The 22400-nt window shown below is 64.2% G+C and overlaps 1 protein-coding gene across 2 annotated transcripts; it reads right to left on the bottom strand.

Annotated features, from left to right (window-relative positions):
- Positions 1-1322: 1322 nt before the first annotated feature.
- On the bottom strand, positions 1323-12650 carry MAFK (MAF bZIP transcription factor K). 2 transcript variants are annotated; one of them, XM_070414252.1, is made up of 3 exons: positions 12485-12650; positions 4479-4558; positions 1323-3697 (listed from the first exon to the last, which is right to left on the bottom strand). In XM_070414252.1, exons 2-3 carry the CDS (start codon positions 4512-4514, stop codon positions 3278-3280), a joined length of 456 nt encoding a protein of 151 aa, XP_070270353.1. In that variant the 5' UTR covers positions 4515-4558; positions 12485-12650; the 3' UTR covers positions 1323-3277. The 2 variants fall into 2 exon arrangements, with proteins under 2 accessions (XP_070270353.1, XP_070270354.1); XM_070414253.1 differs by lacking the exon at positions 12485-12650 and adding an exon at positions 5118-5265.
- Positions 12651-22400: the final 9750 nt, after the last annotated feature.

Raw genomic sequence — 22400 nt, 5'->3', positions numbered from 1 at the left:
TGTGTCTGGGTGTCCAGCAGGTGGGGTGGGAGCCGGTGGGTGTGTGGGGGGGAGGAGTAGGGGGCTGGGCAGCAGCACAGGCGCCCGAGAGCCTACAGGCAGGAGGCCCAGTGGCCACCGCCCCGCACCCGCCCCCTCCGGCCGCCTGCTCCCATGTCACCCAGGAAGGAGGCAGAGGTGCCAAGTCCCAGACTCATCAGACGGACTGGCCAGCGGTGTCCACGATGGGTGGGGTCTTCCCTGCGCCTGGGACTCCCTGATAAGATAGGCGGGGCATCCCCTGCGCCCGCTGGAGAGTCCCCCACGACTTATCTCGGCCTCTGCAGCTGGCGGCCCAGGCGGCCCCGTGCGGCTTCACCCACGTCTCAGTCCGCGGTTTGAAAGGGGAGGGAGAGGTGCCGACCTCGCAGGGGCCTTCTGGAGGCTGCAGGCGGGGAAGCGCCAGGCCCCGCTGTGAGCCAGGGCGCTCCCCGCACGCCCCCCGCGGCCTGAGCTGCCCAGAGCTGTGCGCGCGGGTAGTCAGAGGCCCAAGGGACACGCGTGGGCGGCAGGGCGCCGTGGGCCAGGCTGTGCAGGGGCAGGGGGCAGTGCTGGGCTTGGTGCTTCGGAAGGAGAGGAGGTTGGCATTTGCCAAGCACCTGGCCAGACCGCACGCACTTCCTCCTCGCGACAGCCCGGGAGGCGGCCCGGCCCAGAGAGGCTGAGCCACCTGCCCGGTCACAGCTGCAGAGACCTGTTCTCTCCCATCCTGGCCCCGTGACACCTGTCGTGGGCAGAACAAAGTCCAGCCGTGAGGACAAAACGGGTCCGGGCTCCTGCCTGTGCAGGTGAGGGGGCCATGCGGGTCAGGGCTGCCGCTCGGGCCTCTGGGGCCTTGCCCTCCTGGTGGGGGGCCTGCAGTGGCCACACAGGCAGGAGCGGCTTGTCTTGGCCTCAGTGTCCTCATCTGTAAAGTGGCCCCAGCGATCCACACAGAGGGCCTGGGGGAACCAGGGCCTGTGCCTCCCAGCTCACACGCACAGGCCACAGGCGGTGGCAGCTCCAGATCTGGAGGCTCCCCGAGGAGGAGCAGGGCTGGTTGCAGGGGGTCTGCTCGGCTGGGAAACATCGGTGGTTGCCCTTGACAAGCTCAGGGTGACAGCGGCCACTGCCAAGGCTGCGTCCGTGGACTGGGGCCCCTGGCCAGCAGGTGGGACCCTCTGAACCCCGTCCACCAACCAAGGGGTGAGTCTGCTGCCCCCCCACGGGTGACCCGCTCACAGCAGCACCCGATTTGGGTGAAGGGACGTGGGGGGACCACCAACCACACAGCAAGACAAACCTGAAACCAGAAAAGTCTTTATTGCAAAGGTACAAAAGCGTCACAGCGGAGATGTACAGCAATAAATTAGGCGGTGGTGTGGGCGCAGCACGGGCACACCCACAGGAACAGGGGCCACGCAAGGGTCTCCTCAATAATTTATATCGGGGTCAAAGCAGCACAAAAATAAATATTGAAATGAAACTGCTGAGCTGAGGCGAGGGGGTGAGCTGCAGACGGACCTGCCCTGGGGAGGCAGGTGCCCTCGAAGACTTCGGTCTGAAGCACAGCCCCTCGCCTCTCCTCTTAAATAAAGTCCATATATTAAATGTGACAGTGAGTCTCAATAATCTGAAAGAAAAAGCACGAGGGACCGCCAGGCTTCCTTCCGTGACCGTGTCCGCGGGGGTGGGGGGCCACCGTGTCCCGCGGGACCGGGCGTTCTGGGAACCCAGCGCAGCCCAGGCCCCAGGCAGTCGCAGAGCCCGCAGAGGGCAGCGGGAGACGGGGTGGTGGGCCGAGCTCCAACCTGGACCCTCCGCCTGCAGCCCTGCTGTACATTTACAGTATCAAACAGGAAAGGTACAAAACCCGACGATAAAATGTGTATAGAACTTTATATATATATATATATATATATATATATATACTCTCTCTTAAATACTCCCAGTCCTTACTGATATCCAATGTGGATTACCTACCACAGCTATGGCATCCACAGCTTCCTCACCCCGGCCTCGCTCTAGGGGCGGCTCGCCCAGCCCCCGCTGCCCCAGGACAGGACACAGGACAGCCAGGGGACAGCCGGTCACTGTCCGCAGCAAGGACGCAGCCCCTCTGCCTCCCCCGGCGGCGGGCACCTGCCGGGTGGGGGCTTCACAGCTTGCTCGGTCTTTCTGGGCGGGGCCAGTGATGGAGCTCAGGCCTCTTCCCAGGACGGGCAGGATGGGGGCAGCACCTGCAGCAGCGCTGAGGGCGGGGAGCCCCAGCAGAGGTCACCGAGGTCACCCGTGGCTCCGAGAAGGTTCCAGGCGATGATTAAGCACCAAAGTTGCAGGGTCCCATCCTCTGTGCAGGCAGACCATGCAAGCGCCCCCACCTTCCGGCCTGTGCCCCCACCTCCCCACCACACCCTCCCCCACCTCCTGCACCCCACCTGTCATCCTGCTCTCCCTCCTCTGGCAGCAGGAACAAGCCCAGCTCCACCTCCAACTTCCACAGCTAAGCAGACGCCCTGCAGCCAACCCATTCCACCCAGAGCTCCCCTTCCCCTTCCACTCCCGCCCCACCCCCACCCCCGGCCTCACCGTCCCAGCCTCTGCGGGTGGCGGCAGGGCCAGAGGGCGGCAGCTGGGAGCTGGGGACCTCACTCATCACCCCAACACAGGGACACTTTGCAACACGCATGCAACTCTCCACACAGACCACCCAGTGATGCCTGTGAGCAGCTGCTGCTCCAAGCCCCCAGGTGCTGGCCCCACGCACAGCCTTCCTTCGCCCGCTGCCCGGCACAGGGCCCGGCCGCGGCAGTCACGGTGCGTGTGGACCAGGACGAAGGGTTCCTCCTGGGACAGCAGGGCTGCGGGCAGTGAGGCTCCAGGACACAGCAGACAGAGGCTGACGCTGCTGAGGCTGGAGGCGGGCAGGGCCCTCGGGCCTCAGGCCAGGAGCCTCCGAGCCCTTCCCCACCCCGACTCCCTGGGAGACGGACCCCGAAGCGACAGCCTGGAGAGCGGGTGACCGAGGGTGGCCAGTGCGTGTGCGTGTGTGCGAGGGCACGTGGGCGCGGTGGGCACATGTGGGCGCGTGCAGGAAGGCGTGCGGCACACAGGTTCACGAGACCCTACTCTCCACCCGGCCCCACGGGAGCCCCGTGGACTCTGCACGTGGACTTGGTGTCGGGGATCTGTCCCCGTGGACCCTGACAGCACGAGGGACGTGCCCAGCGCCCCTGCACCCGGCGCCCGGCCACGGGCACTAGGAGGCGGCCGAGAAGGGCACGGAGGGGGATTTGACGATGGTGATGACGCTGGTGGTGGCCACCTTGGAGGGCGTGACGGGCCCGCGGGCCACAGTGCGCGCGAAGGTCTGCAGGGCCTCGTACTTGGAGCGCAGCGCGTCCAGCTCCAGCCGCATGCTGGCGTTCTCCGAGGCCAGCTTCTCCACCTCCCGCTGCAGCGCCACCCGCTGCCGCTCCAGCTCCTCCTTCTGCGTCACCCGCTTGATGCGGCAGCTGGCGGCGTAGCCGCGGTTCTTGAGCGTGCGGCGCCGCTGTTTGAGCCGCACCACCTCCTCCTTGGACAGGCCCCGCAGGTGCTGGTTCAGCTCCCGCACCGACATGGACACCAGCTCATCGTCGCTGAGCACCGGGGCGTTCTCGCCCGCCTCCTTCTTGACCTGCGGGCCCGGGCACAGGTCAGCACCAGGCCCCAGAGGGGTCCCGGCAGCCCCTCCCCCACCAGAGGTCACTCGAGGTGCACACACGTGGCCATGACCCCGCTACTCGGCCATGACCCGGCTACTCGGCCACCCAAACCTGCCAGGCCACAGCCCATGTGGGTGTTGCGCTGTGACCCTCCAGTGCCTGGAACAGGACTGACACAGGCAGGCGGGTGACAGGAGGGCTTGGGGGTGCACAGCCCGCAAGTGCATGGAGATCCTGGGGGCTCCCGGGACCAGAGACAGAGGCCCACGGGCACAGCCAGCCTCAAGCTGAGAGGGAGTCAAGAGCAGGCCCCGGGGCAGGGCCACCCCGGCCGCACCTGGGGTCCACCGCCCCCACGAAGGAGTCCTCCTCCCGGACCCGAGGGCTGGCGCCTCCTGAAGCCACAGCCTGACTCTGTCCACCTCACTCCGTGGCGCTTCCTCAGCCCACAGCCCTGGGACAGGGCCTCCTTCCTCGCAGCGGACGGGCACGGACGGCCTGGGCTGCCCCTCTCACCCCTGCTTACCTTTTTTAAAAAATATATATCTTTATTGATTTCAGAGAGGAAGGGAGAGGGAGAGAGAGAAACATCAATGACGAGAATCACTGATTGGCTGCCTCTTGCACGTCCCCTATTGGGGATCAAGCCCGCAACCCAGGCAGGTGCCCTTGACTGGAATCGAACCCGGGACTCTTCCGTCCGCAGGCTGACGCTCTATCCACTGAGCCACACCGGCTAGGGGCCCCGCTTACCTTTAATGCCTTGTTCGGTTTGGGATTAGTCGTCATAACCTGGGCACCGTCACCCGCACAGAACGGCCTGGAAATCGTCACTAGAAAACAGAGGACACAGAAGCCACCCGGTCAGGTCCCGCTGGCCGGGCCGCCTGTGCCGCCACCAGTGACCGAGCAGGGCCACCCCGACAGCGGAGAGGCCCCGAGGAGGTTCAGCTCACCCTCCCTCGGTCCAGTTGCAGCACCCCGAAAGCCCGGCGGGCCCCCGCCCATCCCGAGGGGCTCCCCGGGGCAGGCTCTGGCCTAGGCGGTGGGGGGCCCCAGGAACCAGGTGGGTGCCCAGCCACGCCTTCCACCCCAGCGGCAGTCCGAGGAGCTCCCCTGCTCCCCCCCTTCCCCGCCCCCGTTGCAAGAGTGCCAGCCCTGGGGTGACGCCAGGCTGAGCAGAGCTGCTGCCTGCGGACCCTCCCTGTGCCTGTGGGTACAGGACGCACGTTTAGGGGCCCAAGCACGCACGGTTCAGGCTCCGAGAATGACCCCACCAGGCACCTGCGGGGCCACCAGCCTCGGGCAGCACCTGCCCCGTAGGAGCCTGCTCTCCCGGAGGAAGGGCCCCGCCAGGGGCAGTGGAGTCGCCCGCACTCCCAGCCGGCCTACCTCTGCCAAGGGCACTGCAGCTGTGACATCACCGCCTCCCCCTGGGCTGCCCCTGGCCCTGACCTGGGCTCAGAGGGTGGGCAGGGCTCCTAGGCCAGCCTGGGGCAGGTGGGGAGCCGGGGAGCCGCTGCCCTGGGAGCACATCGCCCGCCTGGCGGGAGCTGTCCCCGCCGCCGCCGCCAGCCCCCGCCCTCCTAGTTTTTGCGTCTGCATTGTGTCACACATTCTAATCATTCATGAAAAAGCCAGCCAAGCATCCCAAGCATGACTCCCCTCTGATAGTTGCCATGGCGACCTTGGGAAGTAGCCAACCCCTGATGGTTGTCATGGAAACAGAGAAGCCCACAGCAACAATGGCTTTGGGGCAACAGTGCAGACACCGCAGTCTGTGGGACAGTAAACTCACCCCTGTGCCCCCGTGGCCGGGGCGGGGGCGGGGGGGGGAGGCACCAGGCTTGCTGGTGGGCTGTGTTGCCAGCTCGCAGGACCCCGTCTACTGGACATCCTGACACCAGACAAGCACCACGGAGGGTCCTCGGGCCTTGAAGCCGCATCATAGCCTCCATCTCAAGCAAGACTCCACCCCACCCTCCCTCAGCCGGAGCCCAGGACCCTCAGGGAGCACCCCTGGGCCCCCCACCCCCTCACCACCAGAGGCCGCAAACTCAACCCAGGTCTCAGCACCCACGCCTGCAGGCCCCGCACCGTCCACGGGGCACTCTCCCGGGGGCCTCGATGGGGGTGGAGAGGTCAGGCTGGGGGAGCTGGCGCTCCGGCTCCCTTGGCCCTCACGTGGTTACACATGTGTGCCCGGGGCGACGGGCCGCAGTTTGGGGAGATCCTAGCAGGGAGCTCAGAGCTGCTTCTGACAGTGGCTTGACCCCTGGCATCTGGGGTGGCCCGCCCCGCTCCGTGCAAGGGTCAGAGCGCGCTGCAGAGCCGCGGGGCTGTGGGAACTTTTCCACGCCATCGCCATCGCCATCATCGCCAGCGAGGAGGGTGGCGGTGTCCGGGCTCCCATCCCAGCCAGCACGTCATGAGGCCCGAGCCGCCAGGCATAGCTGTGTGGTGAGTCACCGGCTGTTTACAGAGCAAGAGCTCACATTCCCACAGACCCGGCCCCACCCCGAAGGGAAACGGAAGGCCCGGCCAAGGACCTGCCTGGAGCAGACCCCGGCCCGACCCCACGGGGCCCTGTGTCCAGAGCCAGCTCGGCCAGGGCAGGCGCAGGGCAGAGTCCGGGGCAGGGACCTCCCCGGGTGCCCACCTGCCCACCACGGGATCCGTGCTGGGACTCGGGGGCGGAACCAGGATGCACACAGGAGGGCTTCAGCCCCCTCCCCTGCAAGCAGGCCCCAGGGGGCTCAGTCTCCCCCACACCCACCAAGTCAAGGAGCCTCGGCAGAGACAGGCGCGTGGCTCGGGTCCCTCCCACCTGGGCCCGGCCTCAGCTCCTGTCTTTAGTTTGCAGACCTTCTGTTCAAGGACAGCAGGACCGAGAGAGCGCGGTGGGTGGTCACCGACCGAGGAGCAGCACAGGAACCCTCTCCTCTGGGGGTCCCCATCTCCTTCTGGAAACGAGGGGCCCCAGGGTCCTGTCCCAAAGGCCTCCGCTGGGCAAGGCCCCACCTGAGCTCTGCCCTCTGCCCCCAGCGCTTCCGGCTGCACCCGGACCAGGGAGCCAGGGGACCAGGGGCGACTGGGAGCCCCGCAGCAGCAGGCACACCCGCTGCCTCCGGCGCCTGCTCCCATCCACTGGGTCTTCCCCAGCGGGGGGAGGTCTCGGCGCCCAGCCCCAGCGCCAGGCCTGCCTGTACCCAAACACCACCAGGACCCAGCGCTGACCAGACACGCCCACGTGAGGAAGGTGCGTGTGGAAGGTTTGGAGAACAGCCTGTGACACAACTGGCTTTACACGTCTACACTAGGTGTCTGTGACGCTGAGCCCGCCCCAGCGGCAGCAAGAACCGTCCGAGATGTGGGCACCCCGCGGGGAGACTGCAGCCTCAGGCAGCCTGGCACCAGCGGAGCCCGCGGCGCCCCGGCCACGGCCTGACGCTGGGTCCCCGCATCAGCACTGGTCGCACCAGACACCAGACACGCCGCCCTCACAGCTTCCGGAGGGCGCTCCAGGCCCAGCCCTAGAGGAACAGAACTCAAACCCAGATCCCAGGGCCAGGCGGGCCTGCGGACCGAGCACCGCCCGAGGGACGGTCACAGGCTCACCTCCCACCCCCACGAGGCCGCCGGTCCGAGTGTGCCGACCCTCAGCACCTGTCACTCGGAACTGTTTACTGTTCTAACTCAGGACATGGTTCCCAACCCAAAGCCAGAAACCTCCCCCTGAGGCACATCTGACAAGGACAGGAAAGCTCTCTTCCTCCGAAGGAGGGAACCAGCTCTGAGTGAAGGAGGGACCGGTGTGCCTCCCCTTCCAGCCCCAGAACAGGGCAGGGCAGCTTCACCGAGCACGGCCGGATTCCGTCCCGGGCGCCGGGCACCGGGCTGGGCTGGGCAGCGAGCGCAGTCCCACAGCCAAGCACTGTCCTCCTGCCCAGCAAACCCCAGCCTGGGGTGAGCCTCGGTGAAGCTGCCCTGCCCTGTTCTGGGGCTAGAAGGGGAGGCACACCGGTCCCTCCTTCACTCAGAGCTGGTTCCCTCCTTCGGAGGAAGAGAGCTTTCCTGTCCCGGTCACTTTTCTCTCCAACTCCCAGCAAACCCCGGCTGCAGGCCACTGCCTCCTTCCCTCGGCTCCGGGCTGTGGACCTTCACGTGCGCTGGCTGCTCTGGGCTGGATCCAGGTTCGGGGCCATCAGTGAAGGCCGCTGAGGGCAGTGACTGTACCCACGCAGCCCTGGGCTCAGCCAGCCAGGCAGAAAAGGCGCATAGACCTTGGAAGGGGCTAATTCTTACCCAGATTAACTAGCCCCCAGCCTGCGGTGAGCCTCGGGGGGCGGGAAGCCGAATCTGGGCTCAGCATGGGGGGCTCTCAACACTTCCCGTCAGGTGGAGTGAAGGGGTGCGGGGCTCGGGGCACTGCCCGTCAGCCCTCCCAGCCAACCTGATGAAGATGCGCCTCCACTCTGTTCTCCTGGCTTGGGGGGCGGGGGGCAGGGCAGGTCCTGGCTTGGGGGGCAGCAGGGAGACAGGGAGGGAGGAAGGGGGTTCCTTGCTAGGGGACCAGCCCCAACTCCAGGCAGCCGAGCAGCAGCTGACTCACCCGACCACCCTGAGGTGGCCACCTCTGCCCTAGGGGACCGGGACCCTCTCACAAGTGGCCCCGCACCGCACGCCCCTCCCACCACAGACGGCACCGCAGGCCCATGTCACCCAACTGCAGACGGCACCCAGAGCCAGGAGGGCTCCCCACCGTCCCGGCCACTTGGACGCCAGGCACTGATGTCCTGAGCCAGCTCCCCTCAGTGTGGGGTGCGTTCCAGAGCCTTGCTGGGCACCCCACCAGCCCGGCCCACACCCAGCTTGCAGGCTGGCCCTGGCCGGCTGCCCTCCAGCAAGGCATGGCTGTCTCCAGGGCTGGGAGGACGTCTGGTCACCTTGCCTTTGCAGTTCGGGGAAGCTGTGTCATCCTGGCTGCTCTAGAGGTGACTAAGGCAGCTCCAGCTGATGCAGGCGGAACGCCGCACCCGGCCAGCCGTGCCCTGGACCCTGGCTCTCCTCACGCAGCTTCCGCCCGGCTGCTCCCCCCACAGCTCTGCGTGGTCCTCCCCCAGCCCCTCCGAGCTGCCCAGGCATGGCCCCCAGGAAAACGGAGGCCCACACGCCCAGCAGGCCCCGTCCTGTGCCTGCAGCTCAGGTGACAACCCCACCACATTTTCACCCAGAAATCGTCCACAGGGCCTCCCCTCTCCACTCGGAAACCCTGGCCTGCGCTTCAGCCTGTCTCCCTGCTCTGGCCTGGCAGCTCTGGCCCAGCTTCCCTGTCTGGACCCTGACCTCAGTCCCGCAAGTGCAGCCCCCAGCCAGGCAGAGGGCTGCCATCCCCGCTCAGCATCCTTCCAGAGCCCTCCACCGCCCTGGCCACCTGGCCACCTGCTGCAGACCAGGCCTCCACCTCTGGCTTCTTGAGAGCCCCCCACAATCTGCACTGGCTCCCAACTTCTCCCCTGCCCTCCCTGGAGTAGGTGGGCGCCCTCTCCCTGAGCACACATACTGGCTGCACCCAAGGCCTGCCCCCACTCACACCACACCTGCCCACCCACCTGGAAGACAGGGTTTGCTGCATAAGCAGGTGTGTCAGCACTGCACTGAGGGAGGGGCCTGGAGGGCAGCTTCCGCCCATACGGCTCCGGCTCCGCACCCCCTGCCCGGCACCCAGACAGGCTGCGCAGGAGAGCAGGCAGGCGCCGGGCCGGGCCAGGGCACCAGGATGGGCTCCATCTAAGACTAGGTGAGTGTGTGTGCTTGTGCATGACTGTGTATGAGTGTGCGTATGTGTGACTGTGCGTATGTTAGTGACTGTGTGTGTGAGTGTATGACTGTGTGTGAAAGTGTAACTCTATTTGTGTGACTGTGTGAGTGTGTATATTAGTGACTGTGTGTGTGTGTGACTATGTGTGAGTGTGAATGTGTAACTATGCGTGTGAGTGTGTATATTAGTGACTGTGTAACTGTGTGTGTGACTGTGTATGAGTGTGTATATTAGTGACTGTGTGAGTATGTGTGAGTGACTGTGTGAGTGTGTGCATGAGTGACTGTATGTGTATGACTGAGAGAGTGTGTGTGACTGTGAGTGTGTGTGCGTGACTGTGTATGAGTGTGTATATTAGTGACTGTGTGAGTGTGCGTGACTGTGTATGAGTGTGTATATTAGTGACTGTGTGAGTGTGTGTGAGTGACTGTGTATGAGTGTGTATATTAGTGACTGTGTGTGTGTGTGACTATGTGTGAGTGTGAATGTGTAACTATGCATGTGAGTGTGTGAGTGTGTATATTAGTGACTGTGTAACTGTGTGTGTGACTGTGTATGAGTGTGTATATTAGTGACTGTGTGAGTATGTGTGAGTGACTGTGTGAGTGTGTGCATGAGTGACTGTATGTGTATGACTGAGAGAGTGTGTGTGACTGTGAGTGTGTGTGCGTGACTGTGTATGAGTGTGTATATTAGTGACTGTGTGAGTGTGTGTGAGTGACTGTGTATGAGTGTGTATATTAGTGACTGTGTGTGTGTGTGACTATGTGTGAGTGTGAATGTGTAACTATGCGTGTGAGTGTGTGAGTGTGTATATTAGTGACTGTGTAACTGTGTGAGTGACTGTGTATGACTGAGAGAGTGTGTGTGACTGTGTGAGTGTGTGAGTGACTGTGTATGAGTGTGTATATTAGTGACTGTGTAACTGTGTGTGAGTGACTGTGTGTGAGTGTGTATATTAGTGACTGTATGTGTATGACTGAGAGAGAGTGTGTGACTGTGTGAGTGTGTGTGACTGTGTATGAGTGTGTATATTAGTGACTGTGTAACTGTGTGTGTGAGTGACTGTGTATGAGTGTGTATATTAGTGACTGTGTAACTGTGTGTGTGACTGTGTATGAGTGTGTATATTAGTGACTGTGTGAGTGTGTGTGAGTGACTGTGTGTGGTGGTCACTGTGTGATCTGAGGGTCATCCCTACCTGCCCTAGAATTCTAGTTCTAAGCTGGCACTTGCGACTTCCTGACACTGTGAGAAAGAGGAAGCATGACGAGCGTGTGATTATGAAAAGCAAAAGTAAATACCGAAGGAGCCACGTACCTTCCACTAGTGGGGAGCAGGGGGGGCAGAGAGGCGGCAGAGGTGAGTCACTGTTTACTGCGGAGCAGCCCCAGAGCTCCCAGCTGGCAGGCGGCACTTCCCGGACCTGACCGGCACCCAAGTCCACTCCAGAACCTTTAGACCCGGCCGGCCAGGCCACAGGCAGGCTGCTCCCCGCCGAGCCCCAGGAGGCTGCTCAGCTGTGGGCACAGAATGGTGCCCGGAGCGCTGCCCGCTCCGCTCCGACTCAGTGAGGCCCACTCCCCAGCCGGCCTGCAGCTCCTGCACCACCTTGAGGGGGGCCCCTGGTCCCTGGGAGTCAGCCCCCCACCCCCAGCCTCGCTTTGTGTTTTCAGTCTGCTGAGAGCCCGGCGTTAGGGGACCAGGCAGGTCCCCTCTGGCCCTGGCACCTGGGCAAGGCAGGGCGCCGGAAGCTGCTCGGCCCCGCAGGCAACAGGTGCAGGTGCGGCCCACCCGCCGCCTCCAGCCCCGCCCACCCGGAGCTCGCTGGGTCCGAGGCCGTCCCCCGGGCTGCACCTCACCCAACCCCGCAGGCCAGTCACTGCAGCCAGACTTCCATCCACAAAGGGCCGAGGGGCTGTTGGGCAGCAGGACCCAAGCCGGGGACCCCCGATCCTCCCGCCCGCTGGAGGCAGGTGCTGGTCCGCGGGTGAACGAACTGGGCGGCGGAAGACCCGAGTCTGTGGCCGGAGCCGCGCAGGGGCGACAAGGGCGTCATCGTGAGCCCGCAGAGCGCGCCCCGCACGCAGGGCAGGTGTCCGGCGGGGAGACCCGCCACAGCGTGGGCATCCTAGGGGGTCCGGGCAACAGCTCCTGTCCCCTCTCCTTCCTCCCCCCTCCCCTCCCCTCCGGCGGGGGCAGGCGGACACGGTCCGGTGTCCTAGACTCGGCAGAACCACGGAAGGACGCGCACTCGGAGCGAGGAGACGCCCGTTCACGGAGGACAGCGACACGCGGGCCACGGGGTTTGGGGGGAGAGACACGTGCGCCCAGCCCCTCTCCCCACCCAGGGCTCCCCCACCAAGGCCTCCCCCCGGGGAACCCCGGGCAGGTCAGCTGCTCAAACGTGACCTCGGTCCGCGAGGCCCTGCTCCTTCCCCTTCCGATCCCGATCTCAGCGGCGGTCGACGTGGGAAGGGGCCGCGGGGCCGGCGGGACCGCACGCGGGAGGCCACCGGGGCCCGAGGCCGAGTGGCCCTACGCGACCACGCGCTCCCTGCACGTGGCGGGTTATTTTCGCAGCACCTTCCCGCCTCGGCGCCGAAAGACGGGCAGGTGGAGCGGGAGGGGGAGCGCAGACACGCGGGCACCCGCCCCGCCCTCCCCGGGCGCCCAGTCTCCCGGCTCCCGCTCGGGGCGCAGCGCGCTGCCCGGCCCCGAGAAGAAAGGAAGCGACCGGGTCCCCGGGCCGGGAACACACCGCCCGCGGACTCGCTCGGGCGGCGCACCTGGCGGCAGGTGCTCGGGCCGGGGCGTGGGGGGGGGGGGCGCTCCGGTCCCGCCCAACTTTGCCCAGAGTCCCAGGCGGCCCCGACTCGGCGGCCGGCCGCACCCACCGCGCCCCCGGCCCACACCGCCCCGCCCGGCCGCCCCTTACCTGTCGTCGCGCGGGGACCGCGGGGGCGCGGCCGACTCCTCGCGGGCACGCGCTCTCCTCCCGCTCGCGCTCCCCCTGGGCCGCCGCCCCCGCCGCGCGCTCCGGCTCCGACTTCACGAAGAACAACAAGTCCCCCCCGCCGCCCGCCGCCAGCGCGCCTGCCCGCCCGCCCGGCTGCCCAGCATCTGACACCGCTTCCGGGATCGGCGTCAGCGCACGTCACGCCGCCCCGCCCACCGCGCACCCCCACCAGCGCGCCCTAGCCCCGCCCACATAGCCCCGCCCACCGCGCGCCACCTCCCAGAGCGCGTCCCTGGCCCCGCCCACTTAACCCCGCCCACCGCGCACCCCCACCAGCGCTCCCTAGCCCCGCCCACCGCGCGCCACCACCCAGAGCGCGCCATCGCCCCGCCCTCTGGCCCCGCCCACCGGGCCCCACAGCGCGCCGCCGCCCCGCCCACCTCCCCCGGCCACGTCCCTCCCACCTCCTGCAGGGCCCGGGTCCTCCCACGGAGGCGCGTGGAACTAGCCGGGTTCGCCCCTCTGGAGCCCGCATGTTCCCGGCGTGGGAGCTGGCCGGCCCGCCGCTCCTCCAGCGCCCTGGTGCCGCCCCTGTGTCCACCTGTGCAGGGCGAGCAGCATGCACCTGTGTTGTAGGTGTGGGGGTGCGCCCGTCCCGCATGCTGGCAGCTCCGCACGTGGCGCAGGCGTTCTGAGCCGGGAGCACCCCTTTAACCCCCGGAGCGCGTTCTCTGGGCTCGGAGATGGGAGGGGCTGGCACTTGGCTGGACCCCATATCCCTATTCCCTGGGGGTCCCACCGCGAGGCTCAGGGTCGTGGGCTACCCTGCCGGCCCCAGGGCCCCAGGACAGTGCTGCGGACATCGCAACCAGGTGGCAGGGTCCCCTGTTTCACCACAAGAGCGGATGGGCCGGATGTGTGCAGGGCACCCAGATCTCTGCCTGCACCCGGCCACCCACAAAGGAGGAGAGGACACCTGGAGGCCCCTCCTGACCGACACCCCCATTGGGCTTTTGATTCCCATTTTGGACCAATACTTGGGTAAAGAGAAGGATTTCTTCTCTGCAGGAGAGCCAGCAACGCGACATGGTGATAACCGGTGTGACCCACAGCTTCGCTGTCCAGGCTGCAACACTGGGGCCTGGGAACAGTCCCCACCGAAGCCCCGCTGGTGGCGGCCACCCCCGGGAGGGGACAGGCCCACAGAGGCAGGCCCTGGGGAGGGGCAGCCTCCTCCTGCTGCCGATGGAGGACAAAGCTGGAAGGTCACACACACACACGCACTCACACACGCACACACACTCGCACACACACGCACACACACTCGCACACACACACGCACACACACACACTCACACACACACACACACACACACACAGGGCCTGGCCCTCGTCTGCGCCTGGGTGGGAGGCCAGGCCCTCGCGGCTCTGGATGCCCCTCCGAAGCAGTGAGCTGCCTCCATGAGCTGCCCACGGGAGTGGTGAGTAAAAGGGAGGGGCCCACCCTGCTCAGGGAGGAGCAGCGGCCTCCAGGGGCACAGCGCACCTGCCAGGTGTCCGGGCCTCAGGTGCCTCCTGCAGCAGCAGCGCTAGATGCCCCCGCCCCCCCAGCCTCTGCAGGCTGTTGGGAGCAGGCTCCTCCCAGCACCGGAACCAGCACCGGGAGGCGGCCCTCTTCCTCCTGCTCCTCTGTGGTTGGTATCACTTACTTTCTCACTGGTGTCCTCCCTTTCCTAACTTGACTGCAGTCTTTTCACCCTAAAGTCTGGTTACCAGCGTGCGGTCTAACAAATCTCACTCGGCCCCTGAGAGCAGGACGTTGAACGGCGGGACTCAGGCAGAAGTGGGAGGTGGTGGCCACGCTTATGGCGTGATGGGGGGGGCAGCCTCTTCATTGTCCACTCGGGGTCTTATTTCTAGACCCACCAACTTTAAATATATTTTATTGATTTTTTTTTTTTTTACAGAGAGGAAGGGAGAAGGAGAGGGATAGATAGTTAGAAACATCGATGAGAGAGAAACATTGATCAGCTGCCTCCTGCACACTTCCTACTGGGGATGTGCTCGCAACCAAGGTACATGCCCTTGACCGGAATCGAACCTGGGATCTTTCAGTCCACAGGCCGACGCTCTATCCACCGAGCCAAACCGGTTAGGGCAAGACCCACCAACTTTAAAATGGGCTTCAAGGCCCTGCCCGGTGCGGCTCAGTGGGTTGAACGTCACCCCCTTCGATTCCAGGTCAAGGCACACGCCTGGGTTTCAGGTTCGATCCCCAGTGGAGATTCGTGCAGGAACCATCGATGTTAATGTCTCTCTCTCTCTCTGAAATCAATAAAAACATTTTTTAAATAAAATGGGCTTGCTAAAACAGAATGAGGATTGAGTTTATTGTTGTTTTTTAAAATATATTTTTACTGATTTCAGAGAGGAAGGGAGGAGAGAGATAGAAACATCAATGATGCCCCCTGCACGCCCCCCACTGGGGATCGAGCCTGCACCCAGGCATGTGCCCTGACCCGGAATCGAACCCTGACCGCCTGGTTCATAGGTTGATGCTCAACCACTGAGCTATGCCAGCTGGGCTGGAGTTTTAATAAGTGATGTTGTGGCAACGTGATAACCATCTAGAAAAAGATGAAGTTGCGCCCACAGTTTGTCCACATTTCAACTAGAGCAAAGATTTAACATTCTTAAAAAGAAACCATGGCCCTGACTGGTTTGGCTCAGTGGATAGAGCGTGGGCCTGCGGACTGAAGGGTCCCAGGTCCGATTCCGGTCAAGGGCATGTGCCTTGGTTGCGGGCACATCCCCAGTAGGGAGTGTGCAGGAGGCAGCTGATCGGTGTTTCTCTCTCACAGATGTTTCTAACTCTCAATCCCTCTCCTTCTCCCTTCCTCTCTGTAAAAAAAAAAAAAAAAAAAAAAAAATCAATAAAATATATTTTAAAAAAAGAAAGAAAGAAACCATGAAACAACAAGAAAGTTCTGGAAATGGAGAGCAGTGAGAATCGCGCAAAAATGTTGAGTGTACTTCTGCCACTGGACGACGCACTTAAAAATGCTTAAAATGGTCAATTTCACGTTAGGTATATTTTGTCACAAAAAAATAAATTAAAAAAGCATTAAACTGTTTGAGGAAAATATAAATAACTTCCTTTAAAACTCTGAGTGGGAAGAGAGTTTTCCAATCATGATTAAAAATCCAGACACCATAAAAAAAATAAAAAAAAAAACACAGCTGAAACCGGTTTGGCTCAGTGGATAGAGCGTCGGCCTGCGGACTGAAGGGTCCCAGGTTCGATTCCGGTCAAGGGCATGTATCTTGGTTGCGGGCACATCCCCAGTAGCAGGTGTGCAGGAGGCAACTGATTGGTGTTTCTCTCTCATTGATGTTTCTGACTCTCTGTCTCTCTCCCTTCCTCTCTGTAAAAAATCAATAAAATATATTAAAAAAAAAACGAGGCAAAAGTCACCGTAAGCCAAGCCAGAGCACCAAGCACGTGCGTCCCAGGAAAGCGACTCGCAGCCCATGCCCAGAGGACTGTCCCCCCCACGCCGAGGCCCTAGAATAGGAAAAGGAAGGACAGAGGAGCAAAGGCTGCCAGAGGGAAGAGGCCGTCACAGGAGGAACCACATGAACATGATATTGCAGTTCCGTTCCGTCCGTCGGAACCCGACATGGGCCCACGTCCTGCAGGGCTGGGGCGGGGGTCCGGGGTGGGGGGCGTGGGGAGGGGGGACGGAGGGACAGGGCAGCCTCTTGCAAACTCCCGTTGGGCCTTCCTTGCCGTCGGACCCAGCAGGCCCACTTCTGGAAATCCGTGCCAGAAACTCCCAAACTCCCATCCGCGTGTGGAATTGAGGATGTGCAAGGGTTGGGGGGGGGCGGGGGGAGGGCTCGGCTGTGACGAAAGGTCGGAAACGCCGCGTTGTTGTCGTGGTTGAGGCCACAGCAGGATGTAGTTTGCGCAGCTGTGAGCGGGCGCAGCGGGTCCCTGATGGGCGGGGGGGGTGGGGGGGGGGCGTGACGGCTTCAGGGCGCCGTGGGCGCAGGGCACGCGCAGGCCTGGTGCACAGGCGCTCGGCCCCCAGGAGGGAGGGTCCCGGCCTGTGTCTGAGCCGGTCACCAGGGGAGACTGGGCGGGTTAACAGGGACAGACAGGTTCTTGGAGGGGGGCCTGGGGGTGGGGATAGGAGGAGGTCTGTGCGCACCCCGGTGTGTCTAGGTGTGACTGTGGGACCATGTGAGAGTGTTACTATTCAAAACTACCCGGCTGTTAAGAGTGAAATAAAATAGAGGGAGCCACGCAGGCCTGGGCGAGGGTTCGCTTCGTTCTTTTGTCTGTTTTTCAGTCTTTACTGTGTAAGTATTCCGCAGGTCCTCCCTCCCCGCGAACCTCTCCCGGCCGCTCCGCCCGCGACGACGCTGTTTTGGAACAGCCACCCGCGCCTTCACGCGGCCCTGGTCCCGGGTCGGCCGTGGTCAAGGGCCCCTTTTCACTGCCCTGCACCGGGGAGGGTCCTCTGGCCCACGGGCCGGGGCTGGCGGTCGGACCTGCCCCCTCACGGCCACGTGGAGCTGGTTCTCGGGGAGGCGGCTGGGCCACGCGGCCCCCTCCCCTTTTCGGAGAGGTGGCGGCAGGGAGCGCCCCGGCCGGGGCCCGGGGAAAGGGGGAAAGGGAAGGAGGGATCTGAGGCCGAGGGCAGTGACTGCAGGAGCCAGCTGTGTCCCCGGGCGGGCGGCAGGCGGCCCTGAAGGCGCCCACGAGCCTCCCCAGCGCCCGGGGCACCTGTCTATTTACTCACCTATTGTTAAGACGAGCAGGAGGGCATTTCTCTCGTTTCAAGCGGAAACTGGAACAAGGTCACACAAGGGGACAAACCCCCTGGCCCCCCACCTGCCGTGCTGGGGACGTTTGGATGGTGTGTAGGGACGGGGGACAGAGAGCTGCACCCAGGACCACCCTGGTCCCTGTCCCAGGGGGCGCCGGCGGGAACGGGAGGGGGCTGTGGGGGCGGGGGTGTCCCTGGAGCTGTGCCTGGAAGCAGAGACCCTGCCTGCCAGCCGCCAGCCGGGCGGCGACAGCGTCAGAGGACCCGGATGCCCCTTCCCAGGCGGGCGGGCGGGCCCGGAGACCCTTGATCTCAGTCCTGCCCGACGCTGACCTCTGCCCTCCCTGCCCACATGGCTGTGGTCACAGGTGCCCCGGGAGCTTCCTCGGCCTCCTCCGCCGTTTGGGGGATTCCCGGAGTTTGGGTGAGAGCTGCCTGGGGGTGGGCAGCTGCTTACAGGGTTCCCCACACACAAGTGCAGGGCCGGCTTTGGCCTGGTTCTCAAACTGGGTTCCCCAGAACCCTGGGGTCCCACAGCAGGGAAGCTGGGCAGAGGGGTCCAGACTCCCCTGCGCCCCCCTGCCCTGGAGGCACCCTGTGTCTGTGTGCCCTGTGGCCTGGGGGCCACTGGACCCTCCCACCTCGGAGTGTGACAGGCCTCTGAGCGCTAACTGAGCAGAAAGTGAACCTGAGGCCTGGGGGGCGGCCCAGCTGGGGTCACAGGACAGAATGCCGCCCGCCCCCCCCATGCCAGGCCTGGAGGAGGCCCCGCGGCGTGAGCGCAGCCTCTCCCCCGGCAGCACCTGCCTTTCAGCCCCCCCATCTCAGGGAGACCTTAGCCCCCCTTCCCGTGGCGGGGACTCGTTTCCTCGTGAGCCGGTCCGTTTGGTCTATTTTGAGGCAATTGTTGGAGAGGCTTCCCGCCTCCCCCTGGGCTGCCTCTGGAGCTTCCTCCTCGCCGCGTCGGCTCCTGCTCCCAAGGCGAAGGCGCTGGGGCGGGGCTGCTGGGGCCCAGCCTTCCACTCGGCCCCCAGGAGCCACTGTCACCTCCTCCTGGGCGTCCCCGAGGCCCCCGCTGGCTCACGCGCTGACGCTGTCCTGTCACCGTCCCTCTGTCCGTGGGGGCAGCTCTCAGCTTAGAGGACAGGCAGCTGGGAGATGACAGCCCCCAGGGCGCCCTGTGGCTGTCCCCGCTACCTCACCTCACATCCCGCCCCCCCCAGCGCTGGGGACACCGGGCTGGGCAGACACCTGGCCGGGGCGGGGACACACTGCCCGTCCCGCCCCAGCTCAGGCCCAGGCAGCAGTGGGCACAGCTGCTTCCCGGCCCAGAGGCGGTTAGACCACAGCAGCTGCAGCCCTGCCGGCCCCCTCCCCCTCTCCCCTCCTCCCTCCCCCCTCCCCCCTCCCCCCCTCCCCCAGGCTTCCCCGGTCCTGCTCACAGTCCCCCCTTCGGGCTGCCCCAGTCTGCTCTCCTCCCCCCAGGGGCCAAGTCAGGGCGGGGAGGGGGATAGGGGTTCTCGCCTGCTCCAGGGTCACCGCAGAGATGACCAGGGGCTGTGGGGTCAGAAGCCTGGCCTCCCCCCCGCATCACTCATCACCCTGATGTGAGCCGGCGCCGCCCTCAGTCCCCACGGGAAGGCAGGCCATACAGAGAGAGACAAAGGGCTGGGTACCAGGTCCGAGGAGGCTTTCTTTTATGTATATTACTATCTAACTCTCTCTCTCTCTATATATATGCACACACACACACACACACACACACACGCACACTGGAGGCCCAGCGCACACAAAATCCTGCGTGAGTAGCTTGCTTCCGCCTGCCTCAGCTGGCTGCCCCGCCCTCCGCTGCTCACAGCTTGCACCCGCCCCACCCACTGTGAGAGCCCCTGCTTGTTTGGTCGTGACGGCCACCGGCCTTTTATATAAGAACTAGAGGCCTGGTGCACAAAAATTTGTGCACTCGGGGGGAGAGGGGCGGTCCCCCCAGCCCGGCCTGTGCCCTCTCCCAGTCTGGGACCCCTCGGGAGATAACGACCTGCTGGCTTAGGCCTGCTCCCAGGTGGTAGAGGGCAGGCCCAATCCCTAGGTGCAGCCCCTGGTCAGGCTCAGAGCAGGGCCGACTGGGGAGTTGAGGTGCTGCCCCGTCATGCACAGAGCAGGGCGGATCGGGAGGTTGTGATGCCACTCTCAGTCACGCTCAGGGTAGGGCCGATTGGGGGGTTGGGGCACCGCCCCCTGTCACACTCAAGGCAGGGTCGATGGGGAGGTTGTGGCGCCACCCCTGTCACACACAGAGCAGGGCCCATCAGGGGGGTTGGGGCTCCGTACCCTGTCACACACAGAGCAGGGCCGATCAGGCGGTTGAGGAGCTCTCCTCTGTTACTCACAGAGTAGGGCCAATAGGGGAGTTGGGGCACCGCCCCCTGTCACACACAGAGCAGGGCCCGTGGGGTGGGGGGGTTGGGGTGCCGCACCCTGTCACACACAGAGCCGCAGGGCGATCAGGAGGTTGGGGAGCTCCCCCCTATCAGGCACAGAGCAGGGCTGATCAGGGGGTTGGGGCACTTTCCCCTGTCAGGAACAGAGCAGGGCAGATAGGGAGGTTGTGGCCCCGCCTCCTATCACACACAGAGCCGCAGGGCGATCAGGGGGTTTGGGCGCTGCCCCCTGTCATGCTGATCCCGGTTCCGGGAGGCCTCAAGGCTCCGCTGATCCCGGTGCTGGGGGGCATATTACCCTTTTACTATATAGGATAGAGGCCTGGTGCACGGGTAGGGGCCGGGTGGTTTGTCCTGAAGGGTGTCCTGGATCAGGGTGGGGGTCCCACTGGGGTGCCTGGCCAGTCTGGGTGAGGGGCTGAGGACTGCTTTCAGGCTGGCAGGTGACTGAAGCTCCCAACCGCTCCTTTTTTCTTTTTCTTTTTTTTATTCTGGGCCAGCTTTAGCTCTGAGGCTTGGCTCCAGCTCTTAGGCCTCAGCTGCTGAAAGCAGGTATCTGGTTTGTTTGGGTTCTGTAATCAAAACACTGTTTCAACTCCAGCTCTGAGATCCCTGCTGGCTGAAAGCAGGTTTCTGGGGGTTTGTTTAGCTTCTATATTTGTAACAATGTTTCAAACTGCAAGCTCAGAGGCCGGCAGCGGCAGGCGGGGAACGTTGGCTTCGTCCATCACTGAAGCAAGCAAGCCTCATGTTCGCTTCAAGCTGCCTGGCTGCCGGCCACCATCTTGGCTGGCAGTTAGTTTGCATATCGCCCTGATTAGCCAATGGGAAGGGTAGCGGTGGGACACCAATTTGCATGTTTCTCTTTTATTAGTGTAGAGGAGCAGCCTGGGCCTCCTTGGCTGCAGTTGGCGGGGACCCGAGGACGCAATGCAGGTGTCTCCATACTGTGACACACCCCGTAGAACAGGCGCCTGAACGACGGGAATTTACTCTCTGATGGTCCCGCAGGTCTGAGGTGGAGGGAGAAAAGGAGAGGGAGAGAGAGAGAAGCACCAATGATACCGGGGCATGTGCCCTGGCTGGGAATCGAACCGTGACCTCTCGGTTCATAGCTCGAAGCTCAACCACGGAGCCACGCGGCCGGGCTGGGGTGACGGCTTTCTAAGTCGGGGCTGAGGCCGTGGTTTGGGGGGGCAAACGAGAAAGGCCACTCTGAGCAAGGACCAGGCGGGGGGGGCCTGGGGGCCTGGCAGGGAACAGCCTGAGTAGAGGCCCTGAGAGGGGGGAGGCAAGTTCTGGGACCGTGGGGGACAGCGGGAGAGGGGGAGGGACAGCGGGGGAGGGGGGTGACAGCAGGGGGAGGGGGAGGGACAGTGGGGGGGAGGGCGGAGCTGCAGGGCCCACCTGGCTGCAGGATGGAGAGAACAGGCCTTGGTCCTTGGTAGGTAGAAACCAGGTGAGGGTCTCGGGCTGAGGGGACCTGCGCCACTGCCATCTCAGACCCGCGGGACCATCAGAGAATAAACGCCCGTCGTCTGGGCGCCTGGTTGGGGGTGCGTCACAGGTGCGGGGACACCTGCGTGCGTCGCGGGAGCCCTGGGTCCCCTCCTGCTCTGACGCTGAGGAGGCCCCGGCTGCTCCTCCTCCTCCTGTGCTGGAGGCTGAGCCCCAGGCGGCAGCCCTCTCTGCGATCTGAGCCCCAGGGCTGCTGTCGCCTCAGAATCCCGTGAAGGAGAGACGTCCACCCGGCCCCACGGCCTCTGACCTCCGCACCCTGACCCAGCATCCTGGGCTTCTCCGGGCTCTGGTCTGTGAGACAGTCCCGGGGAGACACTGCCCTTGAGCACAGTGAGTGGCTCTGATGCAGGTGCAGGTGCCCACAGGAGAGCAGACGCTGCCCGCAGGGTAGGGAGGCCGGAGGGCTTCCCGGAGGAGGGGGCGGAGCTGGAGGCTGGGCTTGGAAGGATGAGGAGGCGGCTGTGGGGTGAGAGAGGACAGAGAATCCTGCCGACCTGTGCTGGGCAGGGGAGGCTGGGACAGCCCAGGGCAGGGCACTCTCCTTTTCCCACGGGGAACGATTTCCATAACTGCAAACCCGGAACACGGGCAAGGCTGGGTGGCCTGCCCTCCCGCGTAACCACGGGAACTGCGTGGGTGTCCCTCCCAGACTTGGTCCACTGTACACGTTTCTATTGATTTCAGAGAGGAGGGGAGAGAGAGAGAGAGAGACACCCATGATGAGCCTCCTGGTTCACAGGTGGGTGTTCAACCCCCGAGCCGTGCGGGCCAGGCCACTCTGTCCACGTTTAGAGAGACGTGGCCACGTCCCACGTGCTGGTCCCTAACGCTTCCTCCCCAGCCGTCCGGCCCTTGGCAGCAGCTTCTGGACGCCCCGGGGCTGCACTGACCTGTCCAGTTGCTGGACACCCGACCGTGACCCCTGCCAGCCGGGCCACATGCACACTGACCCCCCGGTACCTCTCACCCCAGCCCCCCAGCCCCCCGAGCAGATCTGAACAGCGTTTCACAGCTCCGACCCGGCGGCTTCGGTTCCTGTGCCGGCTGCGCTGGGGACCTGGGTCCCGCTCCCTGATGCGCCATGCAGGGGGTCAGCTC

The sequence above is a fragment of the Myotis yumanensis genome, unplaced genomic scaffold (genome assembly GCF_028538775.1).
Source record: "Myotis yumanensis isolate MYYU_CA2020_CCGP unplaced genomic scaffold, mMyoYum1.0.hap1 SCAF_5, whole genome shotgun sequence".
NCBI lineage: Eukaryota > Metazoa > Chordata > Mammalia > Chiroptera > Vespertilionidae > Myotis > Myotis yumanensis.
Note: the sequence above shows the minus strand (reverse complement) of the source record. Positions and strands in the feature narration are given on the sequence as shown.

What these genes read in the sequence shown, in the direction of transcription:
- MAFK (XM_070414252.1), bottom strand. Translation starts at nt 4,514, where the DNA reads ATGACGACTAATCCCAAACCGAACAAGGCATTAAAG. An exon ending in AACCGAACAAGGCATTAAAG is followed by an intron (nt 3,698 to 4,478) that starts GTAAGCGGGGCC and finishes CCGGGCCCGCAG; the next exon opens with GTCAAGAAGGAGGCGGGCGA.